Source organism: Sminthopsis crassicaudata, chromosome 1 (assembly GCF_048593235.1).
Source record: "Sminthopsis crassicaudata isolate SCR6 chromosome 1, ASM4859323v1, whole genome shotgun sequence".
NCBI classification, from domain to species: domain Eukaryota; kingdom Metazoa; phylum Chordata; class Mammalia; order Dasyuromorphia; family Dasyuridae; genus Sminthopsis; species Sminthopsis crassicaudata.
The window spans coordinates 530,419,350-530,442,579 of NC_133617.1; the positions used below are offsets into that span (position 1 = coordinate 530,419,350).

Genomic DNA, 23,230 nt, shown 5'->3' on the forward strand with positions numbered 1-23,230 from the left:
TAATCAAATATAATTGGATATATTTGATTTTCTTCAAGGTTGGGAGTGGCAAGGAAAGGTCACAGATAAATAAATGGGAATTTTAGAATAACAAAATTGATTTCTGTTGGAAAATCAGGTTTATTAACATAATCTGGTGAATTACCACCCAAGAATGTAATTCAGAAAACTGGGGGAAAAAAATCCCAAATGTCATGTGTCAAATCACTGACCAAGAAATGATAATCAAATATGACCAGACTCCGCAAATGACATTAGTCCAATGGCAGAAGAATCCAAATGATGAAAAGATACAAATAAACAGGATGTCATTTAGGTATAATAATATTTTTAGGAATTTAGGAATAAAAAATACTAAACTTGTATTTATATTATAGTTAGAGGCTGTGTAGTATGATGGAAAGAGCACTGAACTTAGGGACTGGATTTTTTTTCCCCCCTGAGGCTGGGGTTAAGTGACTTGCCCAGGGTCACACAGCTAGGAAGTGTTAAGTGTCTGAGACCAGATTTGAACTCGGGTCCTCCTGAATTCAAGGATAGTGATCTATCCACTGCGCCACCTAGCTGCCCCGGGACTGGATTTTAAATCCCTGATTTGTCACATTACCTATGTGATCACAGGAAATCAATTATGTTTTGTGGACCTCAGTTTTCTCACCTATAGAAAGAGAAAATTAACATCTGAAGCCCTTTCCAGCTCTAAAACTGTAATTCTATGTAGAATGCTTTAAAGTTTGTATAACATTTTATATTAACTCATTTGAGTCTTATAATTATCCTATGATGCACATGCTCTTATGACAGTGGATGCAGTGGTGCAATAGACAGAGCATTTAACCCTTTTTGCCCCAGTTACTTATTGTAAAATGAATCAGAAAAGAAGATGGTGAATTACTCCAGTATCTTTGCCAAGAAAAACCTAAATAGGGTCATAAAGAGTCACACACAATTGAAAAACAACTGAACAACAGTAAACTAAAGGTGCTGTTACAATCTCTATTTTACAGATGAGTAAGCTGAGGCTTAGAAAAGTTATATGACTTAATACCATATGACAAATAAATATATACTGTGTCTTTTTGATTCCAGGTTCAACATTAAACTATGCTGCCTTCAGAAATAATCTGTCAGAAACCTCTCAGGGAACCATCATATATAACTGTGGTTAAATATTATAAAAACCTTAACCAGTCAGGACCCTAAACCATTGGATAAATCATCTATAAAGGAGTCCCAGAACCAAATGGGAGGCCATTGATGATGATGATGATGATGATGATTGTTAGGTTCTTACTAAGTGCTAATGAGATAATGAGATATTAGGTTCTTACTAAGTGCTAAGTCGGTACTTGACAATTCTCTAGTTCCAGCCTTTCCTGGAAATCAAAAGAAAGGGGGAGAAACTGAGATCTGGATCAGAGGCTTTTCCACTGGAATCAGGATTGTGTCGGCCCCATGTTGGGTGCCAATTTGTAACGTGCTGTTGTCTCCAGAAGATGCCAATCGCTCTCTGGGAGGAGATCTGCTGTGTCAACTCAAATCTCTCGTACAGATTCTTCTTCCTGTAGAGAGCTGACTTCCCTTCCTGCAGAGAGCAGCCTCAAGTCTGGTCCAGAAACAACTCCCTTTTTCCTCCAGAGCTGCCCTCTTTATCCTCCCAGAGAATGGGTGTGGGATAATAAAAGGGCTTCTGGGAAGAATTACTTCAACTAATGAACTTGCTCCTCCTAAGCATGCAAGCTCTTCCCCAGGAAAGGCTGGAAGTAGAGAATTGTCAAGTACAGACTCAGCACTTAGTAAGAACCTAATATCTCATTATCTCATTAGCACTTAGTAAGAACCTAACAGATGATGATAGTAAAAATAATACTAATGAGGGCTGGAATTTACACAGCACTAAAATTTGCAAGGCATTTGATCCTCACAACAACTTTATAAAGTTGGTGTAATTATTAACCTCACTTTATAAATGAGGAAACCAAGGCAGACAAAGGTTAAATGACTTGCCTATTGTCATACCTTTTGTAAGGATTAAAAAGGTCTTCCTGACTTCAAGCCCAGCATTCTATCCACTCCAACACTTTGCTGCTTCTAACTTTGAAATTTAGGGCTCAGTAGAGTAATTTGGAGGAAGCCTTTAAAACATCTTATTTTTATTTTTAAATGATGAATGGAACATTAGTTCTTTTTAAGGGTGCTCTATCCAAACTGTACATTGGAAAAAATGTAATTCATATGTCTCTGTCTGACTCTGCTTTTAAAAAAAGAAAGAAAGAAAGAAAATGATCAGTCTGTCCTCAACCTTCTTTGACAATGGATTCAAATAGAACCAATTGCTCAAAAGTCAGTAACTCATCTGACAGACCAGAATATTAGGCTGAAATCAACAACATAACATGGAATTGGTAATATATTCAAGATGTGCACTTAAAGTTCAAATGCAAGAAGTATTAAATATGGAAGAGTTGGCTTAGCAGTTGCTGATGTGAAAAGATCAGGAGAATTTGGCTGGCCAGAAGTTTCATGTACCAACTGCATAATATGGTTACTTCAAATACTAATACAATCTTAGCCCACATGAATAATGTGCAAATGACAGGAATGACCCCACTGTGCCCTGGACTGGTCAGACCATACTGCAAGCACTATGGACAGTTCTGAGAAATATATTTTACAAAGGAAGATGAAAAACTGAAATGTGTTCTAAAGGGGCCAATTATGATGGTAAGAAGTCTGGAAACTACTGCCTAACAGGGAATGTTTGAGGTAAATAGACATGTTTGGCTTGGAGAATGCTGAGAGGAGAAATGATAGATGATATCTGAAGGGCTGTAATGAAGAGGAGGTTGAATCAAAGCCAATAAATTGAAATTACAAAGAAGTCTAACGTAATGAATTTTCTAATGAACAGAACTTCCCCAAAGTAGAATGGGTTATTCCAGGTGGTAGTTATTTAAGGCTCAGTTTTCTCATCTGTAAATTGAGAAAGTTGGACTGGGTAATCCTTAATATCCCTTAAGCTCTAAGTACTACAATCCCTTAAGAAATTTTAGTAGAGTCCGAAATTCTACATAACAAGGATTATGTAGGTGAGATTCCTCACTCATTGGGAGGTGGAAGTAAATAATCTCTGAGATTCTTTCTGTACTCTAAAATTCTACCAGCTTATGACTCTAATCCATCATGTACAACACGGTCATGGTTTATATAAAGCCCACAAAATTATTTGCTAAGGCAACCACAGGTTATGATGAGCTGAAAGCTAGGTACAATAACTTCATGCTGCTTGAGTTAATAATTTTGTATGACCTGTGAGTGATGTTATAAATATCCAAATGGCCCTTGACAGAAAAAAAAAAAAAATTCTTCACCTTATGTACAACTACAGAACTATCAGCCCGTGAGACCCATATTTGTGTTGTGAGTAGTGATTAAACTTGGCATTCATTATCTCATTCATAGAAACTAACAAATCCTAAGACTCACTTCTGGCATAAAGAAGTAAGATTAAAATCAGTGAAATAATAGAGTCTGCTACATTGTTAATCTAGTTACCAGGACAGACATTTCTGCATGTACAAATGAGGAAAATGGTTCCAAACTTGCCTATTCCATACTGCCCTGCAATGAGTTCAGCATGATATCCATCTTGAATTTAAAGAAGGATTACAAAGTCAATGTTAAGATGTCTCTGTTCTTTAAATGTCTTTAGATATGGCCTATGGTTTCAAGGATATGTATGGTAACTCTGTATGATCAAGGAATTTGCCAGTTCACCACAATGCAGTTATCACTTTCTGTAAGGAAAATCAATCTGTTGGTGACAAAATCAGACAATATATAGACAGGGACAGGTAGGTGAGAGAGGAGTTGTAAATGAATTTTTAATATACTATTATCAATTAATTATTATCTTTCAAGTATATTTCCTTCACCATTTCAAACAACTCCCATTGGAAAAATCCATCTAAATTCTCAAATAAGTTGCCAATATAAAATGAGAAGACAATGAGATACAACTGCTTGAAGAAAAGTGATGGGAGTTTTTTGTATGCTGACTAATTAGAATGGCTGGTCATTAATAATTCAACTTCATCTGATTTGGTGCAAAGTATTCATCATAACAAAAATTCTACTATAACAAAATAATCTGTCTGTATATCCTATGGGGTTCATTATTATAAAATATAATATATATGTAATATCATGTAATTTTGTGATATAAATATATATGTAATGGAGAAATAGAAATGTATCTTCTTATATTTAGATTTTGGTAAATCTTAAGATTAATTTGCTTTCTATGGGCACATACTCGAGCAGCTGAGTGAGAAAGCTTAGGATTGAAAACTAATCTCTTTTAAGTAACAAAATAAACAATCCACATAGAGATCAGAGAGTCAACAATTTTATATGGTTTAAAATGTTTACTTGATTGGTTCATTTAGATAGTAACTACTGGTACCATAGCATTTATATTTTGTTTTGTAGTACTATAAAAGAGCACTAGCTTTACTAATTTTTATATATTGTATAGAAAACATAAAAATACATTACCTTGTTTGTTCTTGTTGCAATGTGTTGGGGTCAGGTATAAAAAATCTTACTCGAAAATTCAGGGCACAGGGGAAAGGTCCTACAATATTTTTCAAAAAGAAATTATATTTTTCCTTTTTTAAAAAATGCAAATAAAATTGTGATACTTTCATAAGCAATACAAACACTTGTAATACTACACTGCAATATAATACTACATTAGTTGTATTCCACATCACAAATGAGTTTATTTCAAATGCTAAGTGCATACACTGAATGCAATTTTTAAAAGCTTGAGGCAACAATACATATGCTAGCAAAGTATTTCTACAAGAGTATTCATTGATGGCCTCTTAAATAAATAATGAGGATCTGTGTCCTAACAGTTTTCTTTGTTCTCTGCATCATTTAAAGAAAATCCTAAATATATTCTTAGCATGCAAAATTCTCATTAGGAAATATAACATTTATTCTTACGTAGCATTTCAGCTTTTTCAAAGCATTTTTGCATACATAAATGCACTCTCATTTGATGTTCACAATAACCCCCAGAACACACAAGTCAAGTATCGTTATCTCCATTTTATATATGAGGAAACAGGTTTAAAAAGGGTGATGTGATATGTCCAAAGCCACATAAGATCAGCAGCAGCAGCAAGACTATTACAAAATCCCAAGTCTTCTGATCTCAAGGCCATGACTTTACCATGCTATGTGACAAGTTTCATATTCATAAATATATATGTATGTATACATTTCAACATTATTTTATGTTCAGTGGAATATATGTCATCCTTAAATCTGATATTATGCATCACTACACCAAAAATTCTCTGCATGGGTAAAATGAATAAGTCAATATATTTTCTTTTGCTAGATAGTAGCAGAAGAAAATTTGTTAATTCTACTAATATTCTGTAGCACTTTCCATTGCTATCCATTGCTTCTTGAACCATCAACAAGAATTGATTAAGCATCCTCTAAATATCTGATATTCTCCTAATTGGTTCATCTCGTTTGTAGTCACCAACCAATATACTAAACTTCACTTTCTCTCACCTGTTTACCTAGTCCTCCATTCTCCTACCCACCTATCACCAAACTACTAATTCTTCACCTCTCTTACCTATTATCATGACCTTTTTAGTATTGATATTTCTGAATGTACTTCTTAATACCAAGGTTGACTAGAATCTCATGCCTCTTAACACATATACATTTCTGGATGTCTAGACATCTGTGAGTAAGCTAATAAGTTTACGTACATACAATTCTATAGAAGAAAGGCTCTGAGAATAGGGCCTATTTCATTTTTCATCTCTGTAATCCCAAAATCTAGCACAATACCTAGCACAGAGTGGGCCTTTGATAAATACTTGTTGACTGGCTTATGTTCTTGGATATATAAGTAAAGAAAGTATGTGTGTAGAATGTGTTTACTGAATAAATTTCTGCATGTATGTATATCTGCCTATATTAAGACATTAGTTCTACTAGTCCTTTTATGTACCTAAAGAGGGCCTTTTAAAGTTTATCTACATATATATGGAGATAAAGGATATATACCACCTCCACGTATAACACGCATGTACACAAACACATATGTGCACATATGTATATATGTAGTACATGTGTGAGTACATATCTATATACATACATATATATTTGCATATATACATATACCTTCATATGAGCATCCTGTTGGGAGAGGAAAAACAGTCACAATGATGATAATAGCTTGCATTTATAGTGGTCTTTAAGGTTTGCAAAATACTTTATATATATTGGCAAATGATCTCCACAACAGCCCTGTAAAGTATATGCTGCTATTATCCCCATTTTACATGAACAAACTAAGACTGAGATCCCATAGTCATATAACTACTAACTGCAACATTCAAATTCAGGACTTCCTGACTTCAACGCCAGCACTCTATCCATTGCCCAAACCTGCCAAAAAAAAAATATTCTAGATATTCATGTATCATGTGTGGATATCAATATTTGTGTAGCTGGGTGGGTGAGTGCTCACTAAAATATGCCTATGTTGACAAGAAGGTGTGAAAGAATATGAGTGTGTTGGGGGATGAGGAGAGAAGAAGAAGGTATTACCTATTTCTTATGCTGGACTAGGAAGAGTTTATTTGGAGCTTGATTTTGTTGACTTTTGGTCTTCTCCCATCTATCTGCTAATCTGACTTTTCCCCATGAAAACTTGGAATCATTTCCCTCCAGTAGATCAGCTCAGTGACAGCCCCCAGTAAAGAAGAATGCAAATATCATGTCAGGGATAGGCCAATTCATATATCAAAAAACTCTATAGCATAGCAATACTAATAATGCAAAGTTAACAAAAGCTATACAAACCTTTGAGTTGCTTTCTGATTGGTTTACTGGATTCAAGCCATCTCTGTTGAATAAGGAAATAAAGTTTTATTTTTAACTCTTAATAAAAACATCAAAGTTATAAAAGATAGATTCTACTTACAGGAGAATCCATTGAATCTTCACCATGTTGCAAACCAAAATATTCTTTTTCTGTTATACCCAAGTGATTAAAAGCCATATCCAACAGAACTTGACCGGTATCTTGTTTCTAGAGGAAAGAATAGATTTTGTAAGTGAATTTTCTAAGTGCCTTTTTTTCTAAGTGCCTTTTATCTTTTGTACTCATAATTAGATTTAATACAATTTGGAAAAACAAAACACTTTTTAAAAATTCATTTTTTAAAATGCATTTTTTTTTTTTTGGCTACTGTTCCCCACCCCACTACTTTTGTTTTGGTCTTTGTTATAGAGAATGGTTCTCTGAGGTGAGAGAGATGTTGTAAGATATGAGAGTGACATAAAATCAGAAAATGTCAAAATGTATTTTTAAAACTTAATTTGGGATCTAATGAAAAAGAGAATTCTGGACTAGGAGTGAGAAGATATGTGTTTAAATCCAAGTTCCAAGGCCTCATCTCCAAAATATACAGAGAATTGACTTTAATTTATAAGAAATCAAGCCATTCTCCAATTGATAAATGGTCAAAGGATATGAACAGACAATTTTCAGATGATGAAATTAAAACCATTTCCACTCATATGAAAAAGTGTTCCAAATCACTATTGATCAGAGAAATGCAAATTAAGACAACTCTGAGGTATCATTACACACCTGTCAGATTGGCTAAGATGACAGGAACAAATAACGATGAATGTTGGAGGGGCTGTGGGAAAACTGGGACACTGATGCATTGTTGGTGGAGTTGTGAAAGAATCCAACCATTCTGGAGAGCAATCTGGAATTATGCCCAAAAAGTTATCAAAATGTGCATACCCTTTGACCCAGCCATACTACTACTGGGCTTATACCCCAAGGAACTACTAGAGAAGGGAAAGGGTCCTGTATGTGCCAAAATGTTTGTGGCAGCCCTTTTCATAGTGGCTAGAAGCTGGAAGATGAATGGATGTCCATCAATTGGAGAATGGTTGGGTAAACTATGGTATATGAATGTTATGGAATATTATTGTTCTATAAGAAATGACCAACAGGAGAAATACAGAGAGGCTTGGAGAGACTTACATCAACTGATGCTGAGTGAAACGAGCAGAACCAGAAGATCATTATACACTTCAACAATGATACTGTACGAGGATGTATGCTGATGGAAGTGGATTTCTTCAACATAGAGAAGAACTAATCCAATTCCAATTGATTAATGATGGACAGAACCAGCTACATCCAGAAAAGGAACACTGGGAAATGAATGTAAACTGTTATTTTTACCTTCTGAATCCAATTCTTCCTGTGCAACCAAAAAATTCGGTTCTACACACATATATTGTATCTAAATTATACTGTAATATATTTAACATATATAAGACTGCTTGCCATCTGGGGGAGGGGGTTGGGGGAGGAAGGGAAAAAATCTGAATAGAAGTAAGTGCAAGGGATAATGTGGTAAAAAATTACCCATGCATATGTACTGTTAAAAAATGTTATAATTATAAAATAAAATAAAAAATTAAAAAAAAAAAAAAATCCAAGTTCCACCACTCATCTGGGGAGCTTTCTTCTGAACCTTAAATTTCTTCCCTGTGGAATGGGGATTACAGTACTTCTATTACCTATCTTACAGGACTGTGATGAAGGTAAAACAAATAACACCTATGAGGTGCTTTGTAACTATGAAATGAAAAAGACACAAAATCATTACTATTTAGATGATTAACCTACTGAATTTACATCAACTTTGCACAAAGCCCAATACCTGGGGAATTTCTTAAATTTGAAGAAGTCATGAAAGTTTCTGACTTTTGAAAGCTAGAAGTCAGAGATAATTTGTTCAACCACCTCACTTTTCAGATAAGGAAGTAGAAAGTAGCTTTCTACACAGACTAAGTTACAGTTCATATAGGTAGGAAAGAAACCCTGAGCTATTCGATCCTGTTAACTATATAGTGATCCCTTTCACATCATGGGAAGTTAGCAACATGGAAAACCTACATAAAATTTTTTGGCTCTTACTTCATAGTAGACAAGTCTGAATTATGGTACTATCAGATAAAATATGTTGATATTATACAATACTATACATAAATTTATGCACTTCTGAGTTTCTAATTTTTTCCTGTGGGGCCTTAATGTGTCATCTGTAGTTTTCACAAAATTGCTCAAAAATTTCCATTGAATTTCTTATGCCAATCTGTGATATACTGAAGCATAATGGGGAAAGTCATTATATGAAAGGATTAATTATATTTTCTACAAAGTCTGTCAGGTTTTTTTCTTCATTATATACCAATTTTAGTAGCAGATAGTTTTATGTACACATACGTTCCAGGCTTTCTAAATTTTAGTGCAAAAATATTACTATCAAACATAACTTTTTCATAATAATAAGGCTTCTAACTCAGTATTCACTTGAGCTCAAATTTAAAATAAAGGAAAAATGCACAAAAACATGAATAAAAAAAGAAATCTATCCACAGAAAGTTATTATGGTGACAGGGCACAAACTCAGAAGAGGACAACAATGTCAAAACACCTGTAGGCAAAAGCCCAAAGAAAAATGAGAAATGGTCTCAAGACCAGAAAGAACTGATGGAAGTGTTCGGGAAGGAGTTAAAAATTCATATTAAGAGAGGTAAAGGAAAAACTGGGAAAAGAAATGAGTGATGCAAGATAATTAAGAAAAAAAGAGTCAACAGACTGGAAAAAGAAAACTGCTTAAAAAATTAGAACTGGCCAAATGGAGAAGAAAATACAAAAATCCACTGAAGAAAATCACTCCTTAAAAAATATAACTGGCCAGATGGAAAGTACAAAAGCTAATTGAGGAAAACAATACTTAATACTTAAAAGTTAAAATTAAGTAATGCAACTATTGTATGACATTTTAAGAGGAAACAGTGCTTTAAACTCACCATGCCAGCTTACAAAAGAAGCTCAAGAGGCTTTGAGAGAAGTCAAACTGGCTTTTATCCAATGTGGTTGAAAGAATCACTCAAAAACCCTTGGAAGTATCAGTTTTTGCTACATATGAGGCACCCACAGCAGTCCTTCATCAAGGAGACAGTGTGATAGAATGGGTGAACCTCCTAGCATAACCAGAACAAAGCCTTACTCCTTACCCAGTGCTTGTGGCTAGAATTTTATTAAAGGCCATTAAGTGAGGGGTACAATTATCTGGGATAAGACCTAACAAGATATACACCTTTTATACTAGTGCAAAAGTTAATGTGTGCTGTGAAACCATCCTAGAGTGGCAAATTTTATTAGCCATAGCTCCGAATTTTACATACGGGTCTCCATTAAAGATAACCAGACTATTACATAATTGGTGATGGATCCTTGAAGAAAAGGTTTCTAAAGTTCCTCTTAAAGGACCAACTATCTTTACAGATGCATCCAAATGTAATATTTGCGCTGTATACTCTTGTGACTTAACTATAAAGAGAGTAGTCAGAATTCCTTTTCAGTCCACTCAGCAGAATGAACTGTATGCAATCAATTCTAGCTCTTATTATCCAGAAAATATCAAAATATCTGACTCGGCCTATTCAGTAAGTGTGGTATAAAGAATTGCTACAGCCCAAATAAAATTTGTAGCCTCTAATATATCAGCTCTTTAAGGAACTTCAAGAGCAAGTGAGAAAGCATCCAGGTAAGATTTATATCTTGCATGTCCACTCTCATAGTAGACTTCCAGGTCCTATTTTTGATGGTAATTCAAAGGCAGATAGCCTTCTAACCATGTTGGCAGATACTCCATTGTTTCAAGAAGCCCAAGAATCTCGGTTTAAGTATCATCAAGCTGCTTGAGCTTTACATTTACAATTTGTAATAACAAGAGAAGAAGCTAGGAGCAGAGTAAAAGCCTTTACAGCTTGCATTCCTTTCCACACTCCTACACTCCCTCCAGTGAAGAACCCTCGTGGTTTGAGACCTAATGAAATTTGGCAAATGGATGTGACCCATTATAAATCTTTTGGTCATTTGTCTTTTATCCATGTTGTGATAGACACTTTTTCAGAATTCACTTTTGTAATATCAGCAGTAAAAGAAACAGCCCGAGTGGTCACTGAATTCCTTATACAAGCATTTACAATTATGTGTGTGCCACAAGCAATAACAACAGACAATGGACCTCCATATACTTCTAAACATTTTGCACACTTTTGTGCACAGTATAAGATTTTACACAACACTGGCATACCTTTTAATCCTCAAGAACAGGCACTAGTAGAGAGGAGAAAGAGAGACATTAAGACACTCCTCCAAAAATGAAAGAAAGGGGGACCCACAGGTAACCCTAGAGAATTTCTAAATCTAGCTCTTTATGTTACTAACTTCGTGATTTTTGACAAAGATGCACAGGCTCCGGCAGACAGGTTTTATAATCCACCAGAAGGGTAGTGTCCAGTACGAGAAGCTCCACTATCTTTAGATAATCACCAGGTGATGTGCAGAGACCCAGAAAGTGGTGAATGGAAGGGGCCACATAGGTTAGTTAACTGCTTGGGGGAGTGGGTTTGCTTGTATCTCTTCAGATGGAGAAGGAATCAGATGGGTGCCAACGAGCCGGATTCGCCTTGTCCATTGGAGAGAGATGGAGCAGACCCTTGAAATGAAAGAGAAGACCCAAGAAACATCAGGTGGTTCCAATATGGACTGTGTCCACCACTAAAAGAGCCTGGCTATTATGGCATTTGATTGATGGGCATCAAAAATTGTTGGACTTCAAAATCCTCAGGAATCAATGGAATCCTGAGACATGAAAAGATTGTTGTAGGATTTCAAAACCCTCAGGAATCATTGGATTCTCTGAGATATGATAAGACTGTTGTTGGACTTCAAAACCCTCAGGAATCACTGGATTCTCTGAGACATGATAAGACTGTTGTAGGACTTGAAAACCCTCAGGAATCATTGGATTTTCTGAAAAATGATAAGATTGTTGTAGGACTTGAAAACCCTCAGGAATCATTGGATTTTCTGAGAAATGATAATACTGTTGCAGGACTTCAAAATCTGCTGGAATCATTGGATTCCCTAACACATAAAAAGACTATTGCAGGACTTCAAAAACTTTCAGGGATTATTAGATTCCCTGACACGTGAAGCAATGGACAAAAGATTGGTTTTGGACTATCTCTTGGCTGCTGAAGAAGCCAGATGTGTGACTGGTGTTTATATACCTTCCTTCTAGGACTTCTGGAAATCTTTTACAACACCATGTTGATTTATATTGTTTGTTATATCACTATTTGCATGTACAATTCATGTTTTTTACACCACATTGAGCCTACACTGGCTGTGGGGGAGTCATCAGTAATAGCCTGTGCGTTATTGCTATGTGCGTGTGTAATACCTCCCATGCTGATGGTCTCTAATAAGACCCTTCAGCCCAGAAACCTGCTAGCAATCCCCACTTCCCTTTGGTGCTTTTCATCTCCCTTCCTGAGATGTCAGGGAGGGCATGATCATCTCCTTTTTAGTGCTTTCACCTCCCTTCCTGAGAAGTCAGGGAGGGCGTGATCACCTGTGTTCTAAAACAAAAGAAAGCGGGAGATGGCTGAAACTCTTGAGTCAATGCACTGGGGTCGGACAATCCAGCACTTGAGGCTAATTACTGATTGCACAATACTTTATTAGAATATGCTTGGAAAATGGCCCTTCCCACTATCCTCTGCTGGCCCAATTGTTTGGTGTATACAGAGAATTGTGGGAGGGACTAGGAGATGCGGTGAGACTAGCCAGGGTTACTTCTGCGAGACAGACGAGGTAGTGAAGTTGCAAAGATCCCACGCGTCCACTCTCTTCACTTCTATCGCTAAAGACCAAGAATAACGACTTTTGCTTATCCTGACTCCGGCTGATTCTAAGGTATCCAGGGTGCTAACGCAGTTGCTACATCCATCCTGACCTCAGACAAAATAAAAAGTAAAAATAGATAAGGAAGAACACTATGTCTTGCTAAAAGGTATCATGGACACTGAAGCAATATCAATACTAAACATATGTACACCAAGTGATATAACATCCAAATACACACAGGAAACGTTAACTAAGTTAAAGCAAGAAATAGACAATATATCATATTTCAACTATTCTATCTCAGAAATCAATAAACCTATCCCAAAAAATAAATTAGAGAAACTAAGGAGAAAAACAGAATATCTGAAAAGTAATATATGACAAACTTTTAGGGAAAACAGAATGGGAACAGGAAGGAATACATCTTTTTCTCAGTAGTACATGGCACTTACCCAAAAACTGATCATGTATTAGAGCCTAAAAACCTCTAAATCAAATTAGAAAGACAGAAATATTAAATATATTCTTTTTAGATCATAATGCAATAAAATTATATTAAACAAAGGGCAGGGAAATGGTAGATTAAAAATTAATTGAAAACTAAATAACCTGATCCTAAAGAATATAGTGGGTCAAAAACCAAACCAAGATAAGTTCAAAATAGGTGCGTAAGTTGGACATAAAGGATGATACCATAAGCAAATTAGAAGAGCAAGGAATATTCCACTTGTCAGATCTATAGGGAAGGGAAGAATTCACGACCAAACAAGAGATAGAAAACGCTATGAAATGTATAAAAGACAATTTTAGTTATATGAAAATAAAGGGCTTTTATACAAACAAAACTAATGCAACCAAGATTAGAAGAAAAGCAGAAAGCTAGGAAATAATCTTTTACAATAAATCTTTTTTTATAAAGGATTCATTTCTCAAATATGTAGAGAACTTAGTCAAATTTATAAGAATGCAAGTCATTCCCCAATTGATAAAATGGTTAAAATGTGAACAGGCAATTTTCAAATGAAGAAGTCCAAGCTATTTAAAAGCTATATGTAGCATTCCAAATCACTTTTGATTACAGAAATTCAGACTGAAACAAGTATGAGACCCCTACCTCATACCTATGGCTAATTTAACAAAAAAAAGGAAAATGATAAATGTTGGAGAGGATGTGGGAAAATCGGGACACATATATTATTGGGAGAGTTGTATTCAACCATTCTGAAAATCAATTTGGAACTATGCCCAAAGGGCAACTAAGCTGTACATACCCTTTTATACAGCAACAACTACGTCTATAAACCCAAAGATATTATGAAAAAGGGGAAAAGGAACCTACATATACAAAAATATTTAAACTAGCCTTTTTCATGGTGGCAAAATATTGGGAATTAAGGGAATCATCTATCAATTGGAGAATGGCCGAACATACTGTGATATATAAATGTAATGGAATATTATTTTACAATAAATGATGCATAAACAGATTTCGGAAAGATTTGAATGAACTAATGCAAAATGAAATGAGCAGACCAGGAAAATATTGTACATGGCATCAGCAACACTGTGTGACATAGCTCTTCTTAGCAACCTATCGATCCAAGAAAAGTACAAAGGATTCACAATGAAAAATGCTATTCACATTCATAAAGAACTGATAGAATGAATGGAGATCAAAGCATATTTTTTTATTCTTTTTTGTTTTTTTCTTTTGTTTCTTCTTTCACAAATGTGACTAATATGGAAATGTTTTACATGACAGCATATGTGTAACCTATAATCAAATTGCCTACCATTTTAGCAAAAGCAAAGAGGAAAAAGAGAGGAAAAATCTGGAACTGCAAATCTTGTAAAAATTAATGTTAAAAATTGTTTTGACAAGGGGAAGTTAGGTGGCGCAGTGGATAGAGCACCAGCCCTGAATTCAGGAGGACCCAAGTTCAAATCTGCTCTCAGACACTTAACACTTCCTAGCTGTGTGACCCTGGGCAAGTCACTTAACCCCAGCCTGGGGGGGGGGAGGGGGGGGAATTGTTTTGACATGCAATTGTGTAAAAAATTAAAATATTAATAAAAAATGAGGGCTTAGAAGGCAACATGATGTAGCAGAAAGAATATCAGCTCTGGTGCTAGATCTTGCCACCGGGGACGAAATTATATTAGACCAGGGCTTCTTGAATTTTTGCCTAAGAAATCTTTATGTAATCCCAGATATGTAGGTGCATATAATTCAAATCAAACATTTACTGATAATAAAGAATAATTTTGCAACCCCATATTCATTTCTATGACCCCATAAAGCATAGATACCCAGAGTTTTAAAATCTTTGGATTAGATAGCCAATGAAGTTCCAGTCAGTCAACTAACATTTATTAAGCACTTACTATGTGCCAGGCACTGTGCTAAATGCTAGAGGTACTGAGAAACTCACTTCAAGTCTTTTAGGACTTCAGTTTTTAAGGCGGAAAGTAATATAAAAAACCTCCTCTATTTTCAGTTTTCAACCACCACAAAAAAGTACAATGACAATTTTGGCACACATAGGGACTTTCTTAGTGTTTTTTACTTTCATGGGGTATATTCCCATGGGTGGAATTGCTTTTCTCATTTATTTCCAAACTGAAATGCAGAACAGATGGAGTGCTTCACAGCAACAGCAACAACACATTCATGTACCCATCTTATCACAGCCCCTCCAAGATTGACTATTCTCATTTCTACCAATTTGCATGTCCTAATATGAAACCTCATAGTGGATTTAATTTGCATTTATCTTACCATCAGTAATTTGGAGAATGTATTCTCACTGCCTTCAGGGTTTCTCTACTAGCTCCTCAAATTCACTATGTCCAAAACCAAGCCTGAGTCCTATAACTTACAACTGGCATTGGGGTGCCAGACAGTCTTCCAAGATTCGTCATATCCAATAATCACTGTCTACCTCAACTGAGTAGAATGATACAGATGAAGAAAGCTGGAATGTATTTCTATAGACTCTGAAATTTAGGTGAGAAAAATGAAGTATTGGGGCATTTTTATGTCTTTTCATTTAAGATTGTGAGTTGGGGGGCAGGTAAGTGGTGCAGTGGATAGAACACCAGCCTTGAATTCAGGAGGACCCAAGTTCAAATATGATCTTAGACACAACACTTCCTAGCTGTGTGACCCTGGGCAAGTCACTTAACCCCAGCCTGGGGGGGGGAAGGGGGGGAGATTGAGTTGGATCAAAAACAAGGTAAACAAATGGTGCAAAAGAGCTGCATTTGATTTCTTGATTTAGAAAAAAGAAAATGCCCAAAATTTTAATAATCTTGAGTAGGATTCATAGAACATTCTAAACTGATAAAGAAATGAATGTTTTGGCTTTATTTTTTTTTTTTTTTAAATTGAGGGAGAAGGAAAGAAAAGCTTGTGGTTTTTAAAAGAAAAAAAAAAAGGAATCATTAAGCATGGTATACTGCACTTGACATCAGAAGAAATAGATCTAAATTTCATCTCAGAAAGTAGCTTTGTGCTTAGAGGCAAGTCCCTTATGTTTCCAGATCCTCAGCTTCCTCAACTATAAAATGAGCAAAATAATACTTTTACCCCCTAATTCACAGCTTGGTTACAAGGAAAGTTCTTTGCAAATCTAAAAGCACTAAGTATATTTTATATTTATTATCATTCTCACACTAAGCAAAAAAAGCATAATATAAGTAATATTACTTTTGTTGTGGCTTTTTAGTTTTTAGTTATTGCAATTGGTTATACCTCTTCATGACCCCATTTGGAGTTTTCTTGGGAAAGATAATAGAGTGCTTTGCCATCTCCTTCTCCAGCTCATTTTACAGATGAGAAAACTGATGCAAATAGGGTTAAATGACTTGCCCAGGTTCATACAACTATTGTCTGAGGTCAGATTTGCTCTCTATCCACTGCGTCACCTAGCTGCCTCTAAATAATATTACATATTATGCATACAATATTTAGCATAAAATAAGATTATAACAATAGCTGCCTCTAAATATTATGTATTGTGCATATATATTGTACAATATAAAATCATTATAACCACAATAAGAAAAGTGATGTCAACATAATACTTTCCCCATATCTAACAAGACATACCTCCTTCATGGATCAGAATGACAAATACGCTCTCTATACTGATTTAATAATCAAATAGTCTGCATGACAGCAAGGTTAGGTAAATCTGACCTGGCTGAACACAAAAGAGTACTAATTTAACTGACTATTGAAAAACTGGAGGGAAGTTTCTAGACAGTGGCCTTGACCTTGTCCTGTACAATGTTTTAATCAAAGACTTATTCTTGGTACCAGGCCATATAAACATGAGGGCATAGTATGAGCTCATGATGCTGAAACATGCTCTACCCAGTATTTTTAAAAGGATTAAGACCTGGACCTGCAATACTATGCAAGGTCAATCTCTCCTTTGGAGGCCAGAAGCTGGCAGAATGTAGGTATGGATATGGTATCCCTTTTATCCCCCCAGAGTAAACCATCTGTGCAGTTGGTAAAATAGTTTATGAATGCCAATGTAAATAAATGGAAGGAATACTCAACAAGGCTAAGAAAAATTGCAGTTAATTTGCATATGTGCAATAAAGCAGACTAGGCTGAAATTCACTAATCCAAAATTTTGCATCAATTCATATTTCGATCCAAAATTTTATAATATGAATGCCAGGAGGGACTAGAGTCCCTTCATTCCAACCATCTCATGTAACAGATGGGAAAAGTAAAGACCAGAGACAGAATAAGTCAGTGTCTGGGCCAGGACTTAAAGACAGGCCTCCAATTACCAATTCAGAGTTCTTCAAAAAAAAAGTAATGAATTTGGAGTCAGAGGACTCAAGTGCAAATTCTGGTCCTGCTATTGTCAGTATTTTGTTGTTCAATCATCTTGGTTATCTTGCATTGTTTGTGACCCCATTTGGGCTTTTCTTAACAAAGATACTGAAACGATTTGCCATTTCCTTCTCCAGCCCATTTTATAGATGAGGAAACTGAGGCAAACAGGGCTAAGTGATTTGCACAAGGCCACACAGCTATTAAGTATATGAGGTCATATTTGAACTCCTTGACTCCAGGACCACCCATCTGTGCATTATGGTGCCACCTTGCTACAATGGCTGCACCACTTTCATTTCTCTGAGCCCTAGTTTCTTCACCTATAAAATGAAAAGGTTGGACTTGTTGACCAAGTTCCAGAAGAATTGAAGTCAGAAGAGCTTTGAAACAGGAAAAAAAAAAAAAGAAAAGAAAAAAAAGAAAAACGCTTCTGAATTCAAAGAGATAGCCAGGAAATAAGAGGAAAATTGCTTTAAAAGGACACTTAAAATAGCTCTTTCATGAAAAAAATTAGTGTGTCAAATTTTATGAATACTCTGACTTAAAAAGAAATCAGAAGTAAATGGAAAGAGATACTTTTCTCAATGATAGCTAGACAGAGAATCTGTATTCCAAAAAAAGGAATAAAGGAGATGCAATCAATACAATTAGAACAAGAAACACTACAAATCTGAGGAAGTAAAACTTTGTATAAAATATCACTTATTAAAATCTGATATTCATGTATCACAGATTGACACAAGAAATTAAATGGGAATTTTGGGGGACTTGTGCGGCTGCCACAAATAACACAGAAAAAGTTTAGAAACTAAGAAATGCATAAAATATAAGAATAGTGTTATATCATCAAGAAAAAAGAGAAGAAAATCTGTGAAGCTAGGAGACTTCTATGAAGAAAAGGGTAAAAATTTTACACGGATTTTTCAGATCATAAGACCACTACAACTCTAATCCTTGTGATGCAGAAGGGATAACTTTATGAGATACCAAATATGTTACACTAAAATTCATTCCCTAAGAAATCAATAGCTATAAACATAGTTTTCAAAAGAAAACATGGAAACTATCAATGATCATATGAAAATAAAATGAATCACCAATAGCAAAAGAAATTCAAATTAAGTAACTCTGATGTTTCACTTCACATCATGCAATTGGCAAAGAGGACAAAAAATAGGAATAATAGGTGTGCTATGAGTCATGAGGAAACAGAACATGATCCAACTAACCTGGACATGTTGGAATTATTCATCAAAAAGTGACTGAAAATTCACTTCCTTTGATCTAATGATTTCATCCTTGGCCATATACCTCAAGATGCTAACAAATAATAATAAAAATCTCTTTGTAAACATAAAAAAACATAATATCATTTTGTCATAACAAAATGCAAAATGGTGACTACAGACAAGGGAATGGCTGAAAATACTATCGTAAGAAATAACAATTATGAAGAATTCAGAGAAACAAAAGAAAACCTATATGAACTGACATAGGGAAGTAAGAAAAATCAGTTGAACCAATGTACAAAATTACTATAGTACTGTAAAAGTTGGTAGGTAGGGAAGTCAAACACTTGAGTAATTATAATGACTGAGGTCTTAGAAGAAAGATAATGAAACGTACTTCCCTAGCCACAGCCTATGTGGGATAAAATGTTTAAGGTCTCAAATAAGAGTTATCATTATCAGTTATTTTTGCTTAACTATTTCTTCTTGTTTCAAGGAAAAGTTCATTATTGGGTGATAGGTCAGGAAGTGACTAATGAAAAAAGAAAAAGCATCAATAATAATCAAGGTTCTCTTGGTCTTGACTCCCTGAATGATACATATATACAATGGAATAAATAGAAGATCATAAATAAATTTAGAAAAAGCATACTTGCTGTGTTTTTGGGGTCACATTTGCTATATTCCTTATATCCTGCACCAGGAAGTGTTAAGTAGTGATAAAAACTATTCTTTTTTGGGAAAAGGTTCTTAGCCATAGTAAGTAAACAGTATGATGATGATCAATCAACTTCTGGCTTCAGTTGTAAAATGAAAAAAAATTAGCATTTGTATAACTTATTTTGCAGGGTTGTTTTTGAGAAGTAAAAATAAATATATATTAAAACAAACAAAAAAAAACCCTTTATAAGAGACCTGGTTTTCAGGGGTATAAGAAACCACCATTTTAGTAATACAGGTAAGATTCCCCCTTTGAAAATTAAAATTTTAGAGAACTGGCTAGACCAATGATGTCAAATTCAAATAGAAGCAGAAAACCTCTGAACCTTACATAAGGATCCCAGCTGGCTAAATGGTGACTCAGAAAACCACATTTCAATGTTATCTGTATTCTATTAGATTTTAATTTATTTTGGTAAATATTTATTAATCATATTTTAACCTTCTCTAGTAGCTTTTCAGGCAGTCTGTCAGAAAGCACTGAGAAATTAAATGAATCATCCAAGATCACACAGTAAGCATGTCTCAGAAGCCAGACTTGATTTCAGATCTTTCTGACCTTGAATTCAACTCTCTCTTGCTTCTACAAGCTATTTGGAAATCACATAATATATTATTACTGCTGTCATCACTCTGACACTGGGATATATCCCCCAGGTTAGCCAGGTGGGGATAGGTTTTAGGGCCAGGATTTCTGTCCAAAGAAGTAGGGAAAATCACTTGGATATCCAAATTAAAATCTAACCAGGAACCAAAGTAGTCATCAGAATCCCAATTCTATTCTTTTTTAATGGCTCTCTCCCAATGCCTGGAAATCTCTCTGCCTACTAGTTTTCTTCAAGTCCTAGCTAAAATCTTACATTATATAAAATGCTTTTCCTAAACTCCCTTAATGCTAGTGTCTTTGCACTGCAGAGTATTCCCAATTTATCTAGTATATATTGTATTTGTACATAGTTGTGTACATGTTGTCTTCCCTATCAGACTTGAGCTCCTTGAGAATAATTTGTTTTCCCAGTTCTTAGCCTGGTATCTAGAACAGAGAGCTGCTTAATAAATCAATCAGTTCATCAATCAATGAACATTTATCAAGCAGCTGGTATGACATTTAACCTGGAAGCAACATCAGTGAGATAGCCTCAAATGGAATAATTTCTAGACAAAGAACAACTCCTAAATCCCAGGCTACACCTTACTAAGGAAACAAACCTGCTCTAGTCCATGGAGAATTATCCAGAGTTCCCTCCCTCACTTAAATCCAATTCACTTGCATGTCATGGCATCACCTCCCTGATGACATGGTTCTCTTCATGAACAAAGGAGAAAAACAAGTATAACTCTATACTTGGGAGAGTTCTCACTCTATACCAGTGGGAGCTTGGAAACTGCCACCCATTTAGTTATAAATATTTGAATGAAATGTAGAAAAGATATTTATCACATTTATATTGGACAAAATTCCCAGGGGGTAACTCATATGATAAATATAAAGGTTACAACATAAAATTTGATCAATACAAATATAAAATTCTAAATTAAGAACTTTAAAAAAAATCTCTTTTACAATTAGAATTGACTTGGTTTTTTATTATTCACCAAACAAGCATTTAGAGTCAGGCAGACTGACAAATCTGGTCTCAGATACTTAAAAGCCATGCCTGGACAAGTCACTTAACTGTTTGCCTCAGTTTCCTCATCTGTAAAATGAGACAGAGAAGGAAATGGCAAATCATTCCAGTATTTTTGCCAAAAAAAAAAAAATTCCAAATGAGCTCATGAAGGGTAGAAGATGACTGAAACAATTGAACAGCAACAACAACAAAAGCATGTGAATGGCTTTCACAGAGTTCAAGAAGGCTGGGGAAAATAAGAATTATGGGTTTTAATTCCCCATGAATAAAGCTATGTGATGTAGAAGCTATAAAACCTAATGGGTTCTTCACTCTCTGCTGCACCAAACATTTAGAATACTTATGATGTGTAGTTCTAGACCCCATATTTTAATAAAGATACTGATAAGTATGTGTCTCATATCTTAGTAGTCAAAGGGACAGGGGGATATTTGTCTTGGAAAAAGATGAAGGGGAAACTTGATAGCTGTTTTCAAATACTTGAAGACATGCCATGTGGAAAAGGGCACAGATTTGTTTTATGTTGATCCCACGAGAAAAACTGAAACTAATGGGTGGAAGTTATAGGGACATAGCCTGAACTCAATATAAGGAAGAATTTCTTACCAACTGAAGCTTATTTTAACAAAGGAATGAACAGATCTTGAAAAGCAGAATTATATAGAATCAGACAGTATTTTAAAGGTTTTAGAAAGCTTACAGTTTAATTACACATCCAAATGAAGAATTTACTCTATATAATGTTTGACAGTTATTCTGTGTGCATTTCCAGTAATAAGGAACTCATGACTAAGCCAAATACATAGGCCACTACATGCTTCCTTCTAGGCTGAATTCTTTAATACTTCAAGGTCTGCTCTACTTCTAGGGTACAGTTGTTCAGCCAACTACAAATGTTCTATGTTGCAGCATCATTTATCCTTTTATCAAGAGTAGGTTTCTAAACCCACATTTGAAATCAAAATAGACTCTATTTTAATGACAATCCCCTTGATCCACAAGTCAAATAACCAGGGGTGTGTTGAAACCCACTTCTGCCCACTTTTGAGAGGCGATTATTAAATTTAATGTGAGCATTTGCACCTCTGAAATTCGCAAACACTAGAAATCAGGGCTTGGTTTATTGTTCTGATGATTGTCTAGACTTAAGAAAGTAATGGAAAAAAACATTAATAATGCAGGTTAAATTAAAAAAGGTGTCATGCATATTTTTTCAGAGCCAGTTATTAAACATTTATCAGTGCATCACTGAGAATAACCCTAATAAAAATGGAAGATGGTTCTGTCATGACATGATTCATGAACACACTGCTGGCTCAATCTTTATAACAAGCAATTCTTAGCATTTATAGACTATCTGTTTAATAAGCTACCTAAGAAATATATTATGGAAAAATTGAAGCTTAACCAGCCCAAAGTTTTCTAAACCTATTTACTTTCTCTTTTTAAAAGTTAAGACATTTATCACTAATTTTCTGGCACTTCTACTATTTTCCAAGATTTCTCAATGATTTCCTTCTCAATATCCCAGACTTCTCAAGTCATAATCAAACAAGGATAAATAACCTCCCAATAATGAACTAGGTAACAAGAAGGTAGAGAGGTAAATAGGTATCATCTACAACAGAAAAGGAAACCTCTTTCTGCCAGTAAGGATACTGAATGAACAGTCAACAAAAATGTCCTTCAAGCCACTTATTTATGGAGCATTAGGGTTGCCAGGAAGTAAGAAAACTGATGGAATTTAAGTGTGTTAGTAGAGACAGAGACCATCCATTATTCAGTGGTATGTAGTATGAGTAAGTAGGAAGTATGTTAATTGATGTGAACAGACTATTTGGTGAGCATTGAAGTAGTGAATGTGTATACAGGGAGGATAGAAAGAGAAAACTTAGACGAGACTGGGGAATATTAAGCAACAGCACACTTACTAGCTGTATGGCATCGGGCA

The 23,230-nt window shown here is 35.1% G+C and overlaps 1 protein-coding gene across 7 annotated transcripts in view; it reads right to left on the reverse strand.

Moving 5' to 3' along the window:
• PTPN3 (protein tyrosine phosphatase non-receptor type 3) overlaps positions 1 to 23,230 on the reverse strand; it is a 238,638-nt gene that overhangs the window by 140,820 nt on the left and 74,588 nt on the right. For 4 of the 7 annotated variants that reach the window (XM_074281840.1, XM_074281839.1, XM_074281841.1 and 1 more), the window contains exons 3-5: positions 7,025 to 7,132; positions 6,904 to 6,946; positions 4,558 to 4,636 (exon numbers count right to left, since the gene is read on the reverse strand). In XM_074281840.1, the coding sequence (XP_074137941.1) occupies positions 4,558 to 4,636; positions 6,904 to 6,946; positions 7,025 to 7,132 (230 nt within the window). Of the gene's footprint in view, positions 1 to 4,557; positions 4,637 to 6,903; positions 6,947 to 7,024; positions 7,133 to 11,374; positions 11,499 to 23,230 lie in introns of those variants that run through there. The other 3 variants (XM_074281843.1, XM_074281844.1, XM_074281842.1) reach the window with 2 other exon arrangements.